This window comes from Rhamphochromis longiceps, linkage group LG18 (genome assembly GCF_057381845.1).
Source record: "Rhamphochromis longiceps isolate RC_006_pf linkage group LG18, R_longiceps_female_GT1.1, whole genome shotgun sequence".
In the NCBI taxonomy this organism is placed as follows: domain Eukaryota; kingdom Metazoa; phylum Chordata; class Actinopteri; order Cichliformes; family Cichlidae; genus Rhamphochromis; species Rhamphochromis longiceps.
The window spans coordinates 22,427,531-22,445,447 of record NC_140574.1 but is presented as its reverse complement, the minus strand read 5'-3'; the positions used below and the strand labels follow the sequence as shown (position 1 = coordinate 22,445,447).

The 17,917-nt window shown below is 42.8% G+C and overlaps 1 protein-coding gene across 1 annotated transcript in view; it reads right to left on the bottom strand.

The window, feature by feature from the left end:
* Positions 1-14,700, bottom strand: part of LOC146648252 (potassium/sodium hyperpolarization-activated cyclic nucleotide-gated channel 2) — a 37,503-nt gene extending 22,803 nt beyond the window's left edge. Inside the window, exons 1-3 of the mRNA XM_085389647.1 lie at positions 13,529-14,700; positions 10,167-10,590; positions 7,115-7,276 (exon numbers count right to left, since the gene is read on the bottom strand). Coding sequence (XP_085245773.1) covers positions 7,115-7,276; positions 10,167-10,590; positions 13,529-14,700 — 1,758 coding nt within the window. The remainder of the gene's footprint in view (positions 1-7,114; positions 7,277-10,166; positions 10,591-13,528) is intronic.
* Between the last annotated feature and the right edge of the window lie 3,217 nt (positions 14,701-17,917).

The following is a 17,917-nucleotide window of genomic DNA, read 5'->3' as shown; positions in this document are numbered from 1 at the left end:
ACGAGTTATGACACTTCGGTATATATCAATAAAGATGTGGTGTGACAAGAACTAGAATAGTTTCTGGGTTTTGTTCATAGGCAGAAAGCACCATCACTAACCTCTGATGCAAACTCATTAATTTTTTTCTGTAAGCAAGTCTGAAATATGACAGAAACCACCCAGTTCAGATAGGAGCTGCAAGGGTTACTCCTAGTAGGGGTAAAACAGGTCATCTACCAGTCAGAAGTTTGGTGGTTTGATCCCTGGCTGCCAGATATCCTTGGGCAAGATCCTAACCCCAAGTTGTTCTCGAGTGCATCCATCAGAGCCCGATAGAAAAAAAGTGCTTGTGTGAATGGCTGAAAGTGGTTGGGTAGAGCAGAAAAGTGCAATATGAAAACTGTTACGTTTACCGTAATTGCGGATGGTGTCAAAATACATCATATATATATATATATATATATATATATAGAGAGAGAGAGAGAGATAGATATATATAGATATAGATATAGATATAGATATATAGATATATAGATATATATATGATGTATAACAAAGTTTATAGTCTAATGAAAATTTGATAGCAATCTGTTAAATTCTGTAATCAAAGTGTTACGCAGAGCAACAGACAGACCTTCCCATTCCCTGATCCAAATCACTTACAATGTTACAAATGACACAAAGTGCATGAAAAACAACAGTAATACTGAAGTGGAAAATGGAGCAATATCATACTGAATGATCACTATGCATGCTGGATGCCCGATAAGCTGAACAAACATCTCAAAGATAATCGACAACCGTCTGAGAAAGTCGCTGCCCTGGTCCTGCCACACGCCCACCAGTTTAGTTTACAACAGCTTATCAGAGTTCATTGTACAGTCAGCTTTGTCTGGTGCTTCCTCTCCTTCTGTTTCTCCCTGTCTGCCTCAGTGTGCGTGGTGTCTTTATGATCTGCAGTTTGGGCAGTGAAATGTATTTATTTGGAAAGTGGAGGGCAAAGCATGCTCCACAGAGAGCTCATTGTAAGGTCAACAGAGAAGCTGGATTTCAGTATTCTGTCCAATATGAGCTGATGGCTGCCTGGCCCAGTGGAGCTACTTAATTTAAGCCAACTTTAGAGAAGATGAAAAGAACCGGAGACACTTTGTTATACACTGTGTTTCATGAGTTAGATATGGTGAGAAAATGCTTACTCTGTTTAGCCTTTAGCCCAGAAACTGAAGGAGGACTTTTGCTCAGCTGGTTAGTTATACCAATGACATCAATCAAATCCGAACAGCTCATGTTTACATTTGGAGGGGCTCATGCAAACAAAAATAGTACATAACACTAAAAGTTCAGTGTATCAACATTACTCTTTGGACAGAGTCAGATTAGCTGTTTCCAGCATCTTATTTCACCGTCTCCACTAGAGTTTGATCGTCATGGTACATATCTCAGACTTATACGTGTCTTCTTTTTTTAACCCTTGGTCAAGCTTTTCCTGCAAAGGTTTTGTGTTAAATTAAATGCAACTTATAAGTCATTTTTTGTACTCAGTGTGATGAAATGGTATACCTGTGAGCGACAGATTAAAGAGGATTAGGCAGATGAAGCAGAGGCCAACATGCCCTGATTTTTTTTCTTAGTACTGGTTGTGTGCTAAAATTATTAACCTGTCATTAACATCATTTATTTTTTTGGACTTGACAAAAGTCATTCAGAGAAACTGGAAAAATATTTATATATATATATATATATATATATATATATATATATATATATATATATATATATATATATATATATATATATATATAGATAGATAGATAGATAGATAGATAGATAGATAGATAGATAGATAGATAGATAGATAGATAGATATAGATATATACACGTATACTGTTTATCCATACACTCAGTAGTCACTTTTAATGTTCAACTGCTTGTTAATGCAAATATCAACCCCCCCAATCACATGGCAACAACTTAGTTCACTAAAACATGGAGACAAGCGGGATATTGTATTTGTTTTAAATGTTATGTACTTGTGTGGTACATGTATTTTTGACTTTTGCTGCCATGATGCCAGGTCTCTCTTGGGAATGAGATTTTTAATCTCAATGAGATTTTTTACCTGGATAAATAAATACTTTTTTTTTTTTAAAAAGTCAAGGTGGCCTGATAATTTCAAAGTGAACATCAGAGCACAGGTGATTTAAGAGACTTTGAATCTAGCATAGTTGTTGGGCCAGACAAGCTACACTGAGTATTTCAGAAACTGCTGATCTACTGGGATTTTCCCACACAGCCATCTCTGGTGTTTGCAGAGAATGTTCTGAAAAAGAGAAAATATCCAGTGAGCAGGAGCTCTCTGGGTGAAATGCCTTGCTGATGTAAGAGGAGAATGGCCAGACTGCTTTGAGCTGACAGGAGGGCTGCAGTAACTCAAATAACCACTCAACACAACCAAAGTTTGCAGAGGAACGACTCTGAACGCACAAGATCATTAACCTTGAAGTAGAAGTAGCAGCAGAAGACCACAGCAGGTGCCATTCATGTTAGTTAAAAACAGGAAACTGAATGTTTAAAGGGTGCAGCATACCTGAGTATTGTTGCTGCCCAGGTCCATCCCTTTATGACCACATTGTACCAATGGCTCAAACTGGTTTCTTGAGCAGGACAGTGAGTTCACTGCACTCAAATAGCCTCCACAGTCACCAGATCTCAATCCAATAGAGCAGCTTTGAAAGGTGATGGAACAGAAGATTCACATCATGAATCTGCAGCAACTGTGTGATGCTAGCATGTCAGTAACCACCAACATCTCTGAGGAATGTTTCCAGCACTTTGTTGAATCTGTGCAATGAAGAATTAAAGCCGCTGTGAGGGAAAAAGGGGGTACAAACCAATACCAGAGGGGTGGAACTAATAAAGTGTACATATATTTTTTGATGGTGGCCACGGCAACTGTCATCTTTGTGAAAAGCCTCCATGAAATTGTAGTTCTACCATACTTGTGAGGTGAGGACCGACGGTGACTTAAGCAGACAAAATGCCTGTCCCCACGAGTTTGAAGGAATTTTTGAGACTCAAAATGTGGTTTTAGTGTCAGGGTTACAATTAGGTTATGGTTAGGTTTAGGCTAAGGGTTATGGTTAGGCATTCATTTTTGATGGTTAGGGTTTGGGGAAGCCGCTAGGGGGAAGCATTATCGCAATTAGATGTCCTCACTAAGATATGAAAATGTGTTGTGTGTGTGTGTGTGTGTGTGTGTGTGTGTGTGTGTGTGTGTGTGTGTGTGTGTGTGTGTGTGTGTAAGGGAAATAAGTTGAGTCAGGAGCCCACTTTAGTCCTTTTAACAACACCACGTGAGGGAAAGTTCCTGTTACACTGGCTTCAAAATACTTCCTCTTGAGTGGCTTTCAGCATAATTAGATGTCATAGCTACTTGTTCAGTAATACAACTTCTTTTAGTAGGCTATAATATTATTGCATTCCTTGTACTCGGCTCAGTAAGGCTGTACAAAACAAAAACACCTGCGATATAATCCCATCTTTCCCTCTCCTCTCCCACGAAACAAACACCACCAACTAATTTCGAGTTAATTTAGAGCTCAGACAGCAAATTTAGCTCTTCATGTGTATATTGCTATAACTGGCTTAATGAGTACTTCAAATCAAATCTGAAATATCCCACAGCAAACCTGTGATGGTGTTTGGTCAAACTAACTGCAGTGAGTAAATCAGATGATTTCACACCAGACACAGTGATTACTGACTTACTGTCACTAAAGTAAGCAGACCACTGTACTGCAAAGCTGAAGGAAACGGAGGATAATGGGAAAGAGACGCCTCTGTGATGTGGGTACTGGAAGGGATGGGTGCACACACAGCTGTAATTACAGAGTTGAAAGTATACACCCCATTTCTGTCAGTTAGCATGACTGTCACTGTTATTACCCAGTCGCCTCTGTACTCTATAATGCAGCCGAGCTCTATAAGCACTCTTGCATGGAAATTAACTTAGTGGCTGATAAAGCAGAGTAAAGCTCACGCTAAATATAACCTGAGTTCAATACAGGGGTGGAAGTTGGGTGTACTGCTAAAACAACCTATGTTCCCTGAGGTAGTACAAGTTTGACTGAATCCAATTATTAGCTGGTGGATGTCATTCAGAGTTACAGAGTGTTCTCAACGCCCTCCATGGGTCCTGCCTGTGGGCTCCACACCACCAGAGCCACTGTAGGGTGTGAGCCATGATGGATGGCCTGGCTGCAACACAATGGCTAATGTTACAAGTTGTCAGCCACTCAATAGGGGGTGGTCTCAGGTGGCCATATGTAGCCCATGCCAGAGCGGCCCTTTCGTTTGAGAGTGACGGCTCTCTGGAGACCGGCTGTCTTTGATTATACAGCAGGAGAGAACACTGGAGGAGTCAGTGTCCTGTCAGGCCCAGACTCCATCATCATGGACTTCAAACTCTGCAGCGTGTACTGAGCACGATTGCCTTTTGTGCAGCCTATAAGTTTAGAAAAGTTGAAATACTTTTGAACTTGTGTTGCTGTTGCATCTGTGGTGCTTCTTAGTTGTCATTGTTAGATACGCGCTTTACATTTTACATAGCAGCTGCATGTTGGTGCACTAATTTGAAGGATCTCTTGGATATTCTGTTGGTGAGTTCTTTAGGCCTTTAACCTCTTTCACCCTGGAGGTCCGTGTCTTCCAAAGTACCATAGTACATTTACTGAGCAGGCCCCTGTTCCTGCTATGATTAAAATGGATGTACTATTTGTTGTGGTTCATTTGCGTTGTATCAAAGTTGGTCGAGTGCAGTCGACAACTTTTACAACAGGTCCAAAATCATCTGTGTCACTGACACAGTTTTATTGCCGTTATGTACTCTCTAATTTATGATGTTATCAATATTTGATAGACATTTTTAAATCTCACTGTGGGCCGATATGAACAAAAGTCGTTAGTTTTTTATTTTGTGAGTCCAAAACAGCATTTTCAAATTTCTTATTTTGATTTACCAGGAATGTCCAGTTATGTAAAACAAAGAGATTAGCCATAAGTCATGTGAGCAACAGAAGTAGTGAATATTTGGTACTTACAGCTAACCAAAAGATTTCATCTGTTGTCATTAAGTTGCTGATTTAATTTTCTGTGGCTCGACAAATGGAGCTAATCATTTCAGATCCAATAAATCGTCGCAATTTCAATTTGACTGTCTTATTCCTATTCTCTGCACACTGCCTTTCACCCTCTGACATGACAGCTGTTGATAGGCTCCAACCCTGAATTGGACGAGTGATTAAGAAACTAGATGGAAGGATGGATGGATAAATTCAAAGAAGCAGGGGTGTTTGTTATACTGGTACTGTGGTGTGTATTTCAGTGTAGGGCATAGAGCTGATACAGTCAAGGCAATGCATGACGGATTTTTAATCATCTATAACATCAAAGGCTTGGTTTTGATATAGTCAGCCTCGGGGGTGAGCGAACACACCTCCACTCATTACAGTCTCTAAATTTCTGCATATAAATATGTGTACCTACATTTATTTAGAGGAGCAAAATAAAAAGTAAGAGGTAATTTATTGTTCTTTTATATATATATATATATATATATATATATATATATATATATATATATATATATATATATATATATATATATATATATATATATATATATATATATATATATATATATATATATCCTTTGTCTTCGGTGACCCAGCTCTACAAAATAACATCAGTAAAACTGCAGTAGGTTTCAGTCTGACACATCAAACAAAAAGTGAATCCTTTTCATCTCAGCAATATGGCAAAGAGGATGTTTACCCTCATCATCCCATTAACTTGTTCCAACCAGAATTACTCTTGTACAGCACTAAAAACAAGAGTCCCTCCTCTCATCCAGGAAATACTTCAAATCTGAATTTACAAGCCGTCGTGGCTGACCCAGACGGTGTCTGGGAGCAGGACCCAATCTGTTTAAAACCCCATTTAGACCTGTGCCTCGTGTCTGGGTTTGGTGTGGTCTCCTCTTGCTCAGTAAAAGGCTGGTTTGACAGACAGACCTATAAACAAACAGCTTTTATCTCTCTGAGAGAGACATGGCAACAAAGAGCCCAGCTGCCTGGCCATATTTCCCCCATCCCTCTATTTTCCCCTTTTATCTTTCCTGTCATCGCCCCACCGTGCTGAAGAGGAGGCACGGAGGGATGTAGAGGTGCACTTAAATCTCACAGGTTTGTTTTTAACAGCCTCTTTGTTGGTAAGCTATAGCTGTTTTCTGCCAATGACAAGGTTGTGATATGAGTAATATCCTTGATTTTCTTGAAAGGCGAACACACTTTTCCTCCTGAATCATACACAGCAGTGATCACTAAGCTTAATAATGATTTTCTGCCCTGGTATCAGTAATATTAATTAATTTTAATATTATAAATTATTGAATCATACACGGTTATTTGTAAAGTAGTTTGGTCACGATTAAGATCTGTTTAATGTTCATGTCTTAATATTTTTTGTGCTCACATCATTTAAAAAGATTAACCAATAAAAACAAGCTACTGAGGCAGCACAACAGAGATATTGTCATTTTGCTTGCATGCCTCCTTCCTGCTGCCCATATTACCCACACTGGAGAATCAGCTGTGTTATGCTGGTGGAGCCTGATGTAGCTTTGAGCTGAGGAGTGGGCGACAGATGATATCTGGTAACTTCAAGTGCCATCACTTGACATTTATCACACTTCACACGGCTTTGTGAAGTGACAAAGGGCACTGTGCAACTTTCTTTAACATATTTAGCAAGGTCCTGTAAACACAAGTGGAAAATTGGTGGTGTTCCTCTCTAAAGTATTAAAAATCTCTGAGGCCAATTTGAGGCTTCCCTTCTCCAAATAACCTTTCTAAAGCACCGGGGTTTCCTGCGCAGTGAAAGACAAGAAAGAGCTTATCATGGTCACAAAATATTGACTGAGATTTTGCCAATATTTTCTGATGACAGCGAGACGCTTCGATCAATACCTTGTGACCACAGTTAGTTCTTGTTCACTCGGGTTACAAGAAGCAAGCCCAGTTCTGGTCTGATATGTGCAGTCCTACGTGCCTAGTCATGATTCCCTCATACGTACCTCCATCTTGTTGAGGGACACCCAGCAGTCCGATGGGAACTCCTGCAGCATGGGGACCAGGAACTGTAGGCAGCCATCCCAGTGACACAACAACAGCATCATACCGATCAGGTTAAAGATCCGCATCACCGCGCTGGCTAGGTCATAGGTCATATGAAAGATCTGGAGACAGCAAGGCAAGGAGAGGAGTTTATATGTAAGATTATATTGGAACATGAACTCAGTAATTATGGCTTTCTTGACAGTGTCGTAAGTTTTATCTGATGAGACTTCGGCGCTATGTGTTCTCCAGCTGCCTGCATTTCAACCAGTCGAAATGATTTCCCCCTACCTCCAATTCATAATTGCTTTACTCTGATCTTAATGGAAAACATCATGAGGACAAGGAAAGGGGAACTTATAAGGACTTCGTAAAAGAAAAACTTGGTAGTGCTGCACTCTTGAACAAATGACTGCAATGTTGAAACTACAATGCCCAGATGGGCTACAAAATGCCTATCGGACATCATTCCAGCGTGCTGTTTCAGGCAGTTCGTATATATGACAATTTTAATTTTTAAAATCGTGGATGTTAAAAAAAAAAAGCTGAAAACAGAAGGATACATACAGCTAATACAAAGTGAATTGTAGTAAACTTTAAACATGTTTTCGATTAAGCTTTTCCTTTATATGTAAATCTTCACACAAGGGAAAATCTCAATAAGTAGCAAATTTGATCTTTTTTCTTTTCATAAAAGATGCTTCAGTGTATCATGTGGTCTTATTATGGCTGCCGTGCGGATGCGTCCTGGTCACTTCACACATTCAGGAATGGTCCTGAGCAGATTTGATTACCTGACCCACCACCCTTTGTGCTACTTCCTTTTTATTTGTTTTCACTTTCTCCCTTTGTTTTCTGTCCACAGTTGTTAGTGTCTGATTCATCCCACTGTACCTTATTAACCTCCTCCTCGCCGTGTCTTTATTCTGTGTGTCTTCTTTCACTCTGTGTCACAGAGTCAACACAGCTTCCTTTTGTTCTGCAGCCTCTTCATTCTCCATGTTGGTATTCATAACCCCGGCCAGTTTGTCTTCTTGTGTGTGTGTTGTGTGTGTGTGTATCAGTAACCGTGTCCACTTTTGAACCTCAATCTTGACCATGTCAACTGCCCCTCTGCTAAGAATCTACTATAAATTCATTTCCTATTGGGAAGCTGCCTTCCTGCTCAGCTTCACACTCTTCTTTGGATTCCACCAAGTTTAATCAATGAGTAGGGGAGACAGCTTCCCATCAGTTTCAAACCAAACACAGCAGGAGCGAGCAGCGCATTCGTTACACCGAGATATGTGACATCAATCTGAGGCGCCAGCACGCATGGGGCCCAGCCCATATACAAAACACTCACGCAAGCCGGCGGGCACAAAAGATACACTAACAGCGGAGACAGACGTGCCATCACATGCACACAGCGTGATGGACAGGGACCATCATGAGCCTTAACAACTGATAGTCTGTGTCGTCTCGCACATCAATCATCCTCCATCACTGGACAGTCACTTAGGCCAATCATCTATCACTTGCCTGACCTCAAGAATCAAAACTGTGATGCTGCTTAGCATCTAATAGCTGCTTAAAAGCACTAATAATAGGTATGAGATCTTAATGTGCAGAAGTGACAGTACGTTTCATTATAAAACACGTAGAATGGTCTGATTAGTCTACTATGAAGGAACAGGAAATGGGTCATTTCTTACTCAGTGCAACTGAGGGAGAAGTGATACTCTATGACTGGAGTGATGAGGAATGAGACTGGACATGAATCACATGTGCTGATCTTTCTAAATGCAGCTTTAACCTTTATGAGGTTTTCACTGTCACTTTTTATCAATCAGCGACTCACAAAATAGAGCAGTTGGTCATCATTTTTGCAAGGAGGATGGATGACAGAAAGCCGACTTACACGGTCATGTTGTGCTGGCTCACTGAGGTGTTCAGAACCGCGGACAGCACCGAGAACGTTACAGGAACTAAAAACAGCTCACAGCTTCAACTCTTGGATTTTCAAAATAAACTGGAAACAGGCATTTGAAATGGGCATCTCCCGCATGTGCCAGTGTTTCGCTCTCCACTACATCGCCGCTCTTATTCTTCGCACGTGCAAGTATTACTTCCCATCATGCACCACTCTATGTGCATATCACATAATATCTTCAGAAATCCAATTATCCAAAGGTCAAGTGAGCAACCAAGCCCCACTGTGCTGCTCACTACTGCAAAATGCCAGCACCAGGCTGCCAATACTCGCATAAATAAAAAGTAGAGCGATCTTATGACACTGTTGGACCTCCTGTCTCCCAGGCTATTCCTCTTAAAGCAGAGGAGGAGAGTCTGGTGAGGGGCTGGGGCAGGGGCCCACAAAGGTGTATCCCTCTCGTGGAGTAAATAATAGCTGAGTGGCCAGGAAGTTCAGGACTGGTGCTTTGGGTTTTGTCTTCAAGAAGCATCCTAGCAACAGCACCCATCCTCACATGCAGAGTCTACCAGTCAGGTCTGTGCAGACCTGCCATCTCACCTAACTCTAATCACTTTAAATGAATAATTAGTCACATAATCACAGTCGATAGCCCCCCTAGTGCTGCTTATGATAATCGCTGTCTCTACTTCACCTGCTCTTCCTCCGGTCTCTTAATTGATTAACTATGTTTGCCCTGGTAATAGGTTGCTTATTAAGTGCCACCTGTGGGACTGCCAGGTCAGATGGAGACAGAAGGTTAGGAGGATGGTGTTACAATAACAGTAATTAGAATGCAAACTTTGTTAGCGCGCAAACATCCTGCAGACATTATATTTTTCTCACCAGGTGGCAGGTGAGAACACTGATCCTGAGCCTCCAGGTGAAGGAGAGCAGGCCAGAGAAGCAGATTGTTGGTTTGGCCATGAGCCAACATCAGCATATTGGAGGAAAATCACTGACCTTTTCTCACAGACTAAGCTAGGGGTTTCTTCTTGTGTAGCTGTGAGTTTTGAGATAATGTTTTAGCTCATGGACAGCTATGAAATGTGTGCCCTTACCTCTTCCCATTGGTGGATGTAGCGTATTAATCTGGAGAGCCTCAACAGCCTCAGGAGACTCAGGATCTTGGTAAAGCGGACGATCCTCAGGGCCCGAGCAGTCTTGTACACCTCTGAGTCGATCCCCTTCTCTACTATAAGGAATATGTAATCCACTGGGATGGAGGAGATAAAGTCTACAATGAACCAAGTTTTTAAGTACTTCTTCTTAATGGTTTTAGGGTCCAAAATGATGTCTGAGTTGTCCTCGATGATGATTCCAGTGCGAAAATTAAGCACAAGGTCCATGAGGAAGAAGGTATCGGACACCACGTTGAAGATGATCCAGGGCGTCGTGGTCTCGTCCTTGAAGAAGGTGATGCCCACGGGGATGATGATCAGATTGCCCACCATGAAAAGCAGCATTGTAAAATCCCAGTAGAACCTATCAGGCGTGTGTGTGAAGTGGAATTGGATGTGTGTGCGTGACAGTGCATTTTAGATGGGTGTGTGCACAGAGTACAGGAGGGGAAAAGAGGGGAAAGGGGAAGAAAAGACAAAAATAGAGTCAGATGAGAAGAGGGATTTGCTGTGGAAACGCAATAGGCACAAGAGACTGCCTGGCTCAAAATGGAAAAGTGTAAACAAAGTGCAGCCAAAGTGGTATTTTTTACCAGCATGAGCATGCAGAGAATAATGGGGGGGGGGGGAGATACTTACTTTTTCCGATACTGATGTGAATTATAATCAGCATTAAACCGATTTCTTTACACATTTTAGATTTTTGTAACAAAGCAAAAGGAATCTAATGATTATCACTGTTTGTGTGAGTAAGGACATGTAGCACTGCTGTTCCTGTAATAACTCAAAAATTTAAATGCAAATGTTTAAATGATGGGTTAAACCATGGAAGGCCTTTTCATCTTCGTTTCTGAACCACTGGGTTTTATTTTGGCTTTGCCTCTTAATAATAATAATAATACATTTTATTTATGAAGCACCTTTCAAGACACCCAAGGACACTGTACAATAGATAAAAACACATAATAGAACAAAGACAATGAAGAACAATAAAACAAAAGCATAAGATAAAATTAACAAACAGTGGGTTCACAGTGAATATGCAGATTTGAACAGATGGGTTTTGAGTTGAGATTTAAACTGGGGGAGAAAACCAATGTTTCTTATATCTGGGGGTAGAGAGTTCCACAGCCTGGGAGCAGAGAAGGTTAGAGAAGGTTAGCAGAAGAAGTTCCTGAAGAACAGGGGTGATGTGCTGGTAGGAGGGGGTTCTGGTGATAATGCGAGCAGCAGTTCTGAACCAGTTGAAGCTTATGGAGGGATTTTGGGGGGGAGACCATCCAAAAGAGAATTGCAGTAGTCAATACGGTAGGTAACAAGACTGTGGACAAGAAAGGACATAGACTGGGTGGAAAGAGAAGGATGTAATCTGTTAATGTTGCATTTGGCAGGACCGTCTTCATTGTTTAGGGTCCTGCCAACACTTATACATCTGCATGTTTAAAAATCAGTATTTAGGGAATATAAATGACCAGAAAATTCCTTTTTAATTTCTTTCTGTTGTTCAGACCTCATTAAAACCGGATATGTATGAATATAAGCTGAATTTGCGACCAGCAACAAACAAGGAAATGTTTCATGTTTTTGATTTACTTTAATTTAATAACACAGATGCATGCATTTAGGATTTGAGTGAGGAAATGCTGCATAGGAAGTAGCCTATTATTAAGATCAGCAAGTAGATATCGATTGTTTTCTCTCAGGTTTTACATCTGGAGTCTGAGAGACTGCAAACAGAGGGATTTTCTCACTATTTTTATTATTTTTTATTTCTGAATTCTGAATGATCTGTTTAAATCCATGATTGTATTCTCTTGTCACAAAAAGTCGCGCATAGATTGTGTTAAATGTGTTTTTGAGCCCTCCTGGGCCCCAACAACAGAAAATGAGGGCTCGTTTATACGAAACTCTCAACAATATTACGGTATTGATATCAAGAGGACGACAGTCTCGCTTACTTACTGCCAGTGCTGATGTGACAGGCTGGTAAATGGGACAGAGAGCAAAGTGTTGAGGTTTGATCCCGTCACAGGAAGCTCTGCAGGACAGGTGCAGCGCTGAGTCATTACACTGCGACTTATGCAACAGGAACTGACTCCCCCACCACACGACAACAACAATAACCGCCCCGATGATGATATTTGAAGCAACTTTGTTGCTTTAAGATGCATTGATTAGCATAAGTATCAGGGGAGGCCGCTAGCTTCTCGCGGAGTGGGAGTCTGCGAGCTAAACAAAGGTCTACAAAGTCAAATTGCATCTCTGCTGCTGAAGTTATGTCTCATGCTTGGTATCCTGACACGGTGTTACGTGATACGAAAGGGCCAAGCGTGGATGATGAGTGATGGGGGTCTAAACGTAGCGCTCACACGCGCGAGCCGACTCCAAATGAGATGGGAGCTGTCCACTCCCTGTGGTGCTGAAACCAACCCATCCAGCCCCAGAGTCAAACCTGCTGGTTTTTTGACCCAAATTCAATCAGGCGACTCATACGTTTATAATAAAACGCTGAAAGGCAAGCCTCAATCACGAGGAGCCCTCTTCTCTGGTGCTTCCTCCAAAATATTTGAATGACAAAATAGCTGCTGGATGTCCAGCTGGGTCATCGGCGTTTGAGCCGCAATACAAAAGAGCGCATCCGTCATTATAATGCACAATCCGGGGAGTCTTACAGGCGGATATGTCTCCAGTGAGCATGCTTGAGGTTTCCGCACACTTGGCTCAAGGTGACATTCCATTACTGAGTGCATCACATACACACGCAGGCACACACACTCACACACACACACTCACACACACATACATATACATCCTGTCAGCAAGCTTTTGTGGTAGAGCCTACACTGCACACCTTATCCGGATCCTCAAAGAAATAATGGCATTTTAAATGAAGGCAGCTTCAGAGCGCTGTCCCCTTTGCTAAATGAGATCGCACTGCAACGAAAAGTCGAGGTATATTAGCAGGCCTAGCTTGTTGAGCACCCCAGACATGCTATAGTGTGGACTACAATGGGTTTGTTTACAACCTTGAAAGGACACTCTTCGCTAAAGTCGGTTTGCCTGACAACAGGTTGTTTGGCGGGGGGATTACAGGCGGTCCGATGCAATGCATCGTTTTAAATCTCTGCGGGTTCAATCATAAGGGACGGCATGAAAAACCAGCAGCTGGCAGCCCCGAACAATAAATGCATGTGTTTCCAAGGAGTCCCAGTGGTTAGGCTACTCACTGCAAAGTAAGTTGTAGATGACAATGAGGACCCTTGCGAGCCCCTCATGTAACCAATCGCACCCACAGCTCTTACCTGAAATCGCTGTAAGGGTGGATAATCCAATTTCCAGCTGATTTTACCCTCTCCTGCTCTCTCTCCACTGCTTTTTGACTACCATACATGCGCAAGGAGAATTTGTTAACTCCAGGCTGCAGCATACTGCTAAACTGCCGCTGCATGAAGCTGGCTTGGCTTCCCCGAGGTTCTGCATCTTCGGCGGGCACAATTGCCGGGCCATCCTCCGGCTTCTGGAAAGTGACAGAGTTCCTCGGCTGCTGGGTCTGAGTCTGAGCCGGGCCGTGTAGCGAGGACGAGGCTTTCCGGCTTGGTGCGTTAGAGAAGGACACCTTGGAGTCCTTTTTCTCGGGGACTCCGCTGGACACGGGGTTTGCGCTTTCTCCTCCGTGCCCCCCGGTCAGGGATCCGCCTGGCGTGATCGAGCCGTCCATGCTGGCGGTGGTCGAGTTACAGGCTCCTCGCTTGGCGCTCCCCCCGTCCTCGGCTCTCCCCGATCCCCCGGTCTGCTTCTCCGTCTTGGAGATGATTGAGCGCAGGCTCCCGGTACCCGAGTCCCTCCTGCATTCTCCGTTTTTGTTGCATTTCATGCTGGAAATTGGAGCGACGCCGTTGCAACCATCACCCGCTGTCGCGTTTAAAACCTCTACCGCGACCGCTGATTCCGACGCCTCCACCCCAGAAGCTCTGCAGGTCTCGCCGCGTTGGGCAGCATCGCCCGGAGAGGGTGTCTCGGTAGCTCTGGAGGCAGCAGTGGGCCGTGGGGCGGCAGGAGCGTCCTCTGTGTGCGTAAGGCAGGGTTCCTTGTTGGAGTTTCTCCTGGAAGCCAAGGACGAGGCTCCCCCTCCTGGCGTAAAGTTCTTCATCCTGATACTGCCGCCTCCTCCTCCGCCTCCGCCGCTGCCGCTCCCCCCAGCTCGGCGCAACCGCGGATGCTGAAACTTGGACTCCTCTTCTCCGTCCTCGGTCTCGTCCATTACGACGTTGCTGGGCACACCGGACAGGTTAGCGCTCGCTGCCCCGGGAGAGCCAGGGTCCAGACAGTTCTGCCCGCTGTTGCTCCGCGTGCATTTGGATGAGACAGCCTTGGCTGCGCTGATGTGGCTGCATCCAGTGCCGCCCTCCGCCTTCTTTTTCATGGTGGCAGCAGACGCCGGCGAAACCTCATTCCTGTCCATGACATTGAGCATATCAAATTTTGCCTCCAATTATCTTTGAAGAAAGCCAATCAGAGATAGAGCGAGGAAGGAGAGGAGAAGAAGGGGGAGAGAGAGGGAGAGATGGGGGGAGAGAGAAAGGAGAGAGGGAGGGGTGGACGTGACTTATTTGCAAACTACTGCACTTATATTTTCACTAGTCATTGTGTCAGAAATGATTAAGCATCAAATTAATTGGGTTCTTTGCGTCAAATGTCATTACACCATTAGCCTGTGCTCTTCTAAATTCAGTTCAGCCTGCATCCAGCTGAGGCCTCTCAGTCATTACCTTAAACATGAATTAAGCGTCATGTTTAAATCTAAAAAAAAAAAAGAAAATACCTGACATGCTGCCAATTACTGAATGTTTTTCCCTGAACGTCAATGCAAACTGAAATTAATTCATGTGTTCTGTAAGACGTTGACAATGTCAATCTTCCTTAAAGCATGTTGGTGCCTTAGCTGGTGTTTAGCACCCTCTAGTGGTCATAATTCACTTTATGATTCTGGCAAAGCTCTCAAATGTTATCCATGGCACATGTTCAAAACCAGCAACAGATCTACAGTCTGGACTCATTTCTCTACAAAAACAAAGTGCATTGAAGATCCCGAGGGGACATGCTGAAACTCACAATATTGATTTTTGTCCTAAAAGCTTTTTCTTCTTATTCATTCAACTTATTTATTGCTACACATTTGAGTCTAGTAAAAAATATCCAAAATATGAATGGGTCCAGTATAAAGCTTCTTACATTCAAAACATACAATCCATCATTCTCTTCTGCCATAGAGCAAGAGGCAGGCTACACCCTGGACAGGTCACTAGTCTGTCACAGGGGTAACACAGAGAGAAGACAACCATTCACATTCAATTTTCACACCTATTTAGAATCACCAATTAACCTAACCCCACTAACTGATTGTCTTTGGATTGTGGGAGGAAGCCGGGGTACCCAGAGAGAACCCACGCAGACACGGGGGGAACTCCACACAGAAAGTCTCTGGATACAAGCTGGATTCCAACCCAGGACTTTTTAGCTGTGAGGTGCTAACCACTGCCAAGTATACAGCTCATGAAACAAAAACTTCTGTTCTGGTGCTGTCCACATTTGGCCCTTTTTTGTTGTTGTTGTTTTTAAATGCTTACTCTTATATGAAAAGGAAATACCAAGGAATAATCAATTATTCCTGTCCTTCTCCAACACCTGACCCACAAAAACAGAACAACTTAACACTCAGAAGTGGAGTCAGCTACTGCATAATCTGGCAGAGACTACCTGTGACAAAGGTCGGCAAGAATACACAGCAGATGTCATGTACTGCAACGACTGTGTTGTGGTTTCACCTGCAAAGTATGAGCACAACACCAGCTGCTTCCACATAGTGAACAAGTAAATATCCACTGGCATCACCACGTTCCAGACTAGCAGATAGTCTGAACCCACATGTAACACCAGCCAAAGCCACAGAGGTATAGCTTCATCTCTACAGATTTAGGCCACGATAATCGAGTGTTCTGCCACCAGAGGAGAGATAGTAGCTAGCCTCTTTTCTTTGTTCTAGTTTTGGTTGGGTGCAATTTTGGCCACATATATTTAAAAAAAATGGTTGTGGTGCTTCACAGAATCTGGCATTTACACAAGAATATACAGTAACTAATCCCACTTAGCAGATCTGATCTGCGACATCTCAGAAATTTCTTATCTTTTACTATCAGTGCTCAGAAGTCATCTCTGCCCCCCCCATGTCGTCTTTCTCTCTGTCTCCCTCTTTCTGCCGTCTTCCCCTTGCATCATTAGTCAAAAATGTGCAGCAGCACTCAGGTTCGGTTTAATTTCCTGGTAGTGGTGATGTAGTGGTCTGACATTCTCAAATGGTTTCCAGCTAATTCCAGACCAAAGGGAGGCAGGAAAATTAATGTAGGTAGCAGAAAAGAAACTCTCAACAAGTAGGTAGGTAATATGAGTGGCCCAGAAACATGTTGGTGAACACAAGAGCAGAACGCACATGCTATAAAGGTTGATCCATTAATCAAACCACATGTGTTAGCCCATATTGGGAAGACTAAGTGATGGCCTTATTTGTGTGGCCCATAAGGTAAGAACTCTAAAAACTAAAGAGGAATCACATGATCTGTAAGTCTTCCCAAAAGTTCTAAGGCTTAGTGATACAACATTTCTCCACTACAGCAGTTCTGTCGAGCTTGTGTAAATAAGTCACCAAAAGCTTTCTGTAATTGCGTTGACGTGCTGGCACCTCATTACTTTGTACCAACAACTTGGAGTCCTTTAGCAATCTTATATTCATTTACTTGAATCTGAAAACCTCACAGGGCGCTGCAGTGACTCAGACGCCACCTGATTATTAAGGGCTGCTTAATTCAATGGGAACGTCTGATGTCTTTTTCACACATTGACAGAAATCCAAGAATGGCATGTTCCTTTCAGGGAAGTAGTTCAAGGCTTGAAGGTTTTATCAGGGCAGATTTAGGTTTTATGAACACCAGGCCTCAAATGAACTTGTAATGTTGTAAATGATCTATCAGAGTCATCTTCGTGCTCTTAATTTTGCCTTCACGGTCATTCATGATATGTATAAATACACTCATCAGCTACTTCATTAGGTACTTATTTCCTTAACATAAATATCTAATCAGTCAATCACATAGCAGCAACTGAGTGCGTTTAGTCATGTAGACGTGGTCAGGACGACCTGCATCAGAAAGGAGAAAGGTGATTTAAGTATCTCTGAATGTGGCATGGTTGTTAGTGCCAGATGGACTGGTCTGAGTATTTCAGAAACTGCTGATCTGCTGAGATGTTCTCACACAAACATATCCTGGGTTTACAGAGAATGGCCCGAAAAAGAGAAAATATCCAGTGAGCATTAGTTTTCTGGGTGATGTCAGAGGAAAATAGCCAGAATGCTTTGAACTAATAGGAAGGCCACAGTAACTCAATGTAATAATAAAGATGGGTTGGTGGATGATTTCTAGTGTTCTATTAAATGCTTGCTCTTTGATGCTGTCAGCTCCCTCAGCTTGTTTTCCCAGCTACTCATACTCTGCTCTCTGGGTCCCAAGGTGCTATCCAAGGTGCTAAATGGTGGACGCACAATTAGAACATGGGCACCACCTGTGCTAGCCAGCCTTCCCTGGCACTGCCCCATCCATTCCCTGCAGCTGAACAGCAGACCACATCCTGCCACACTC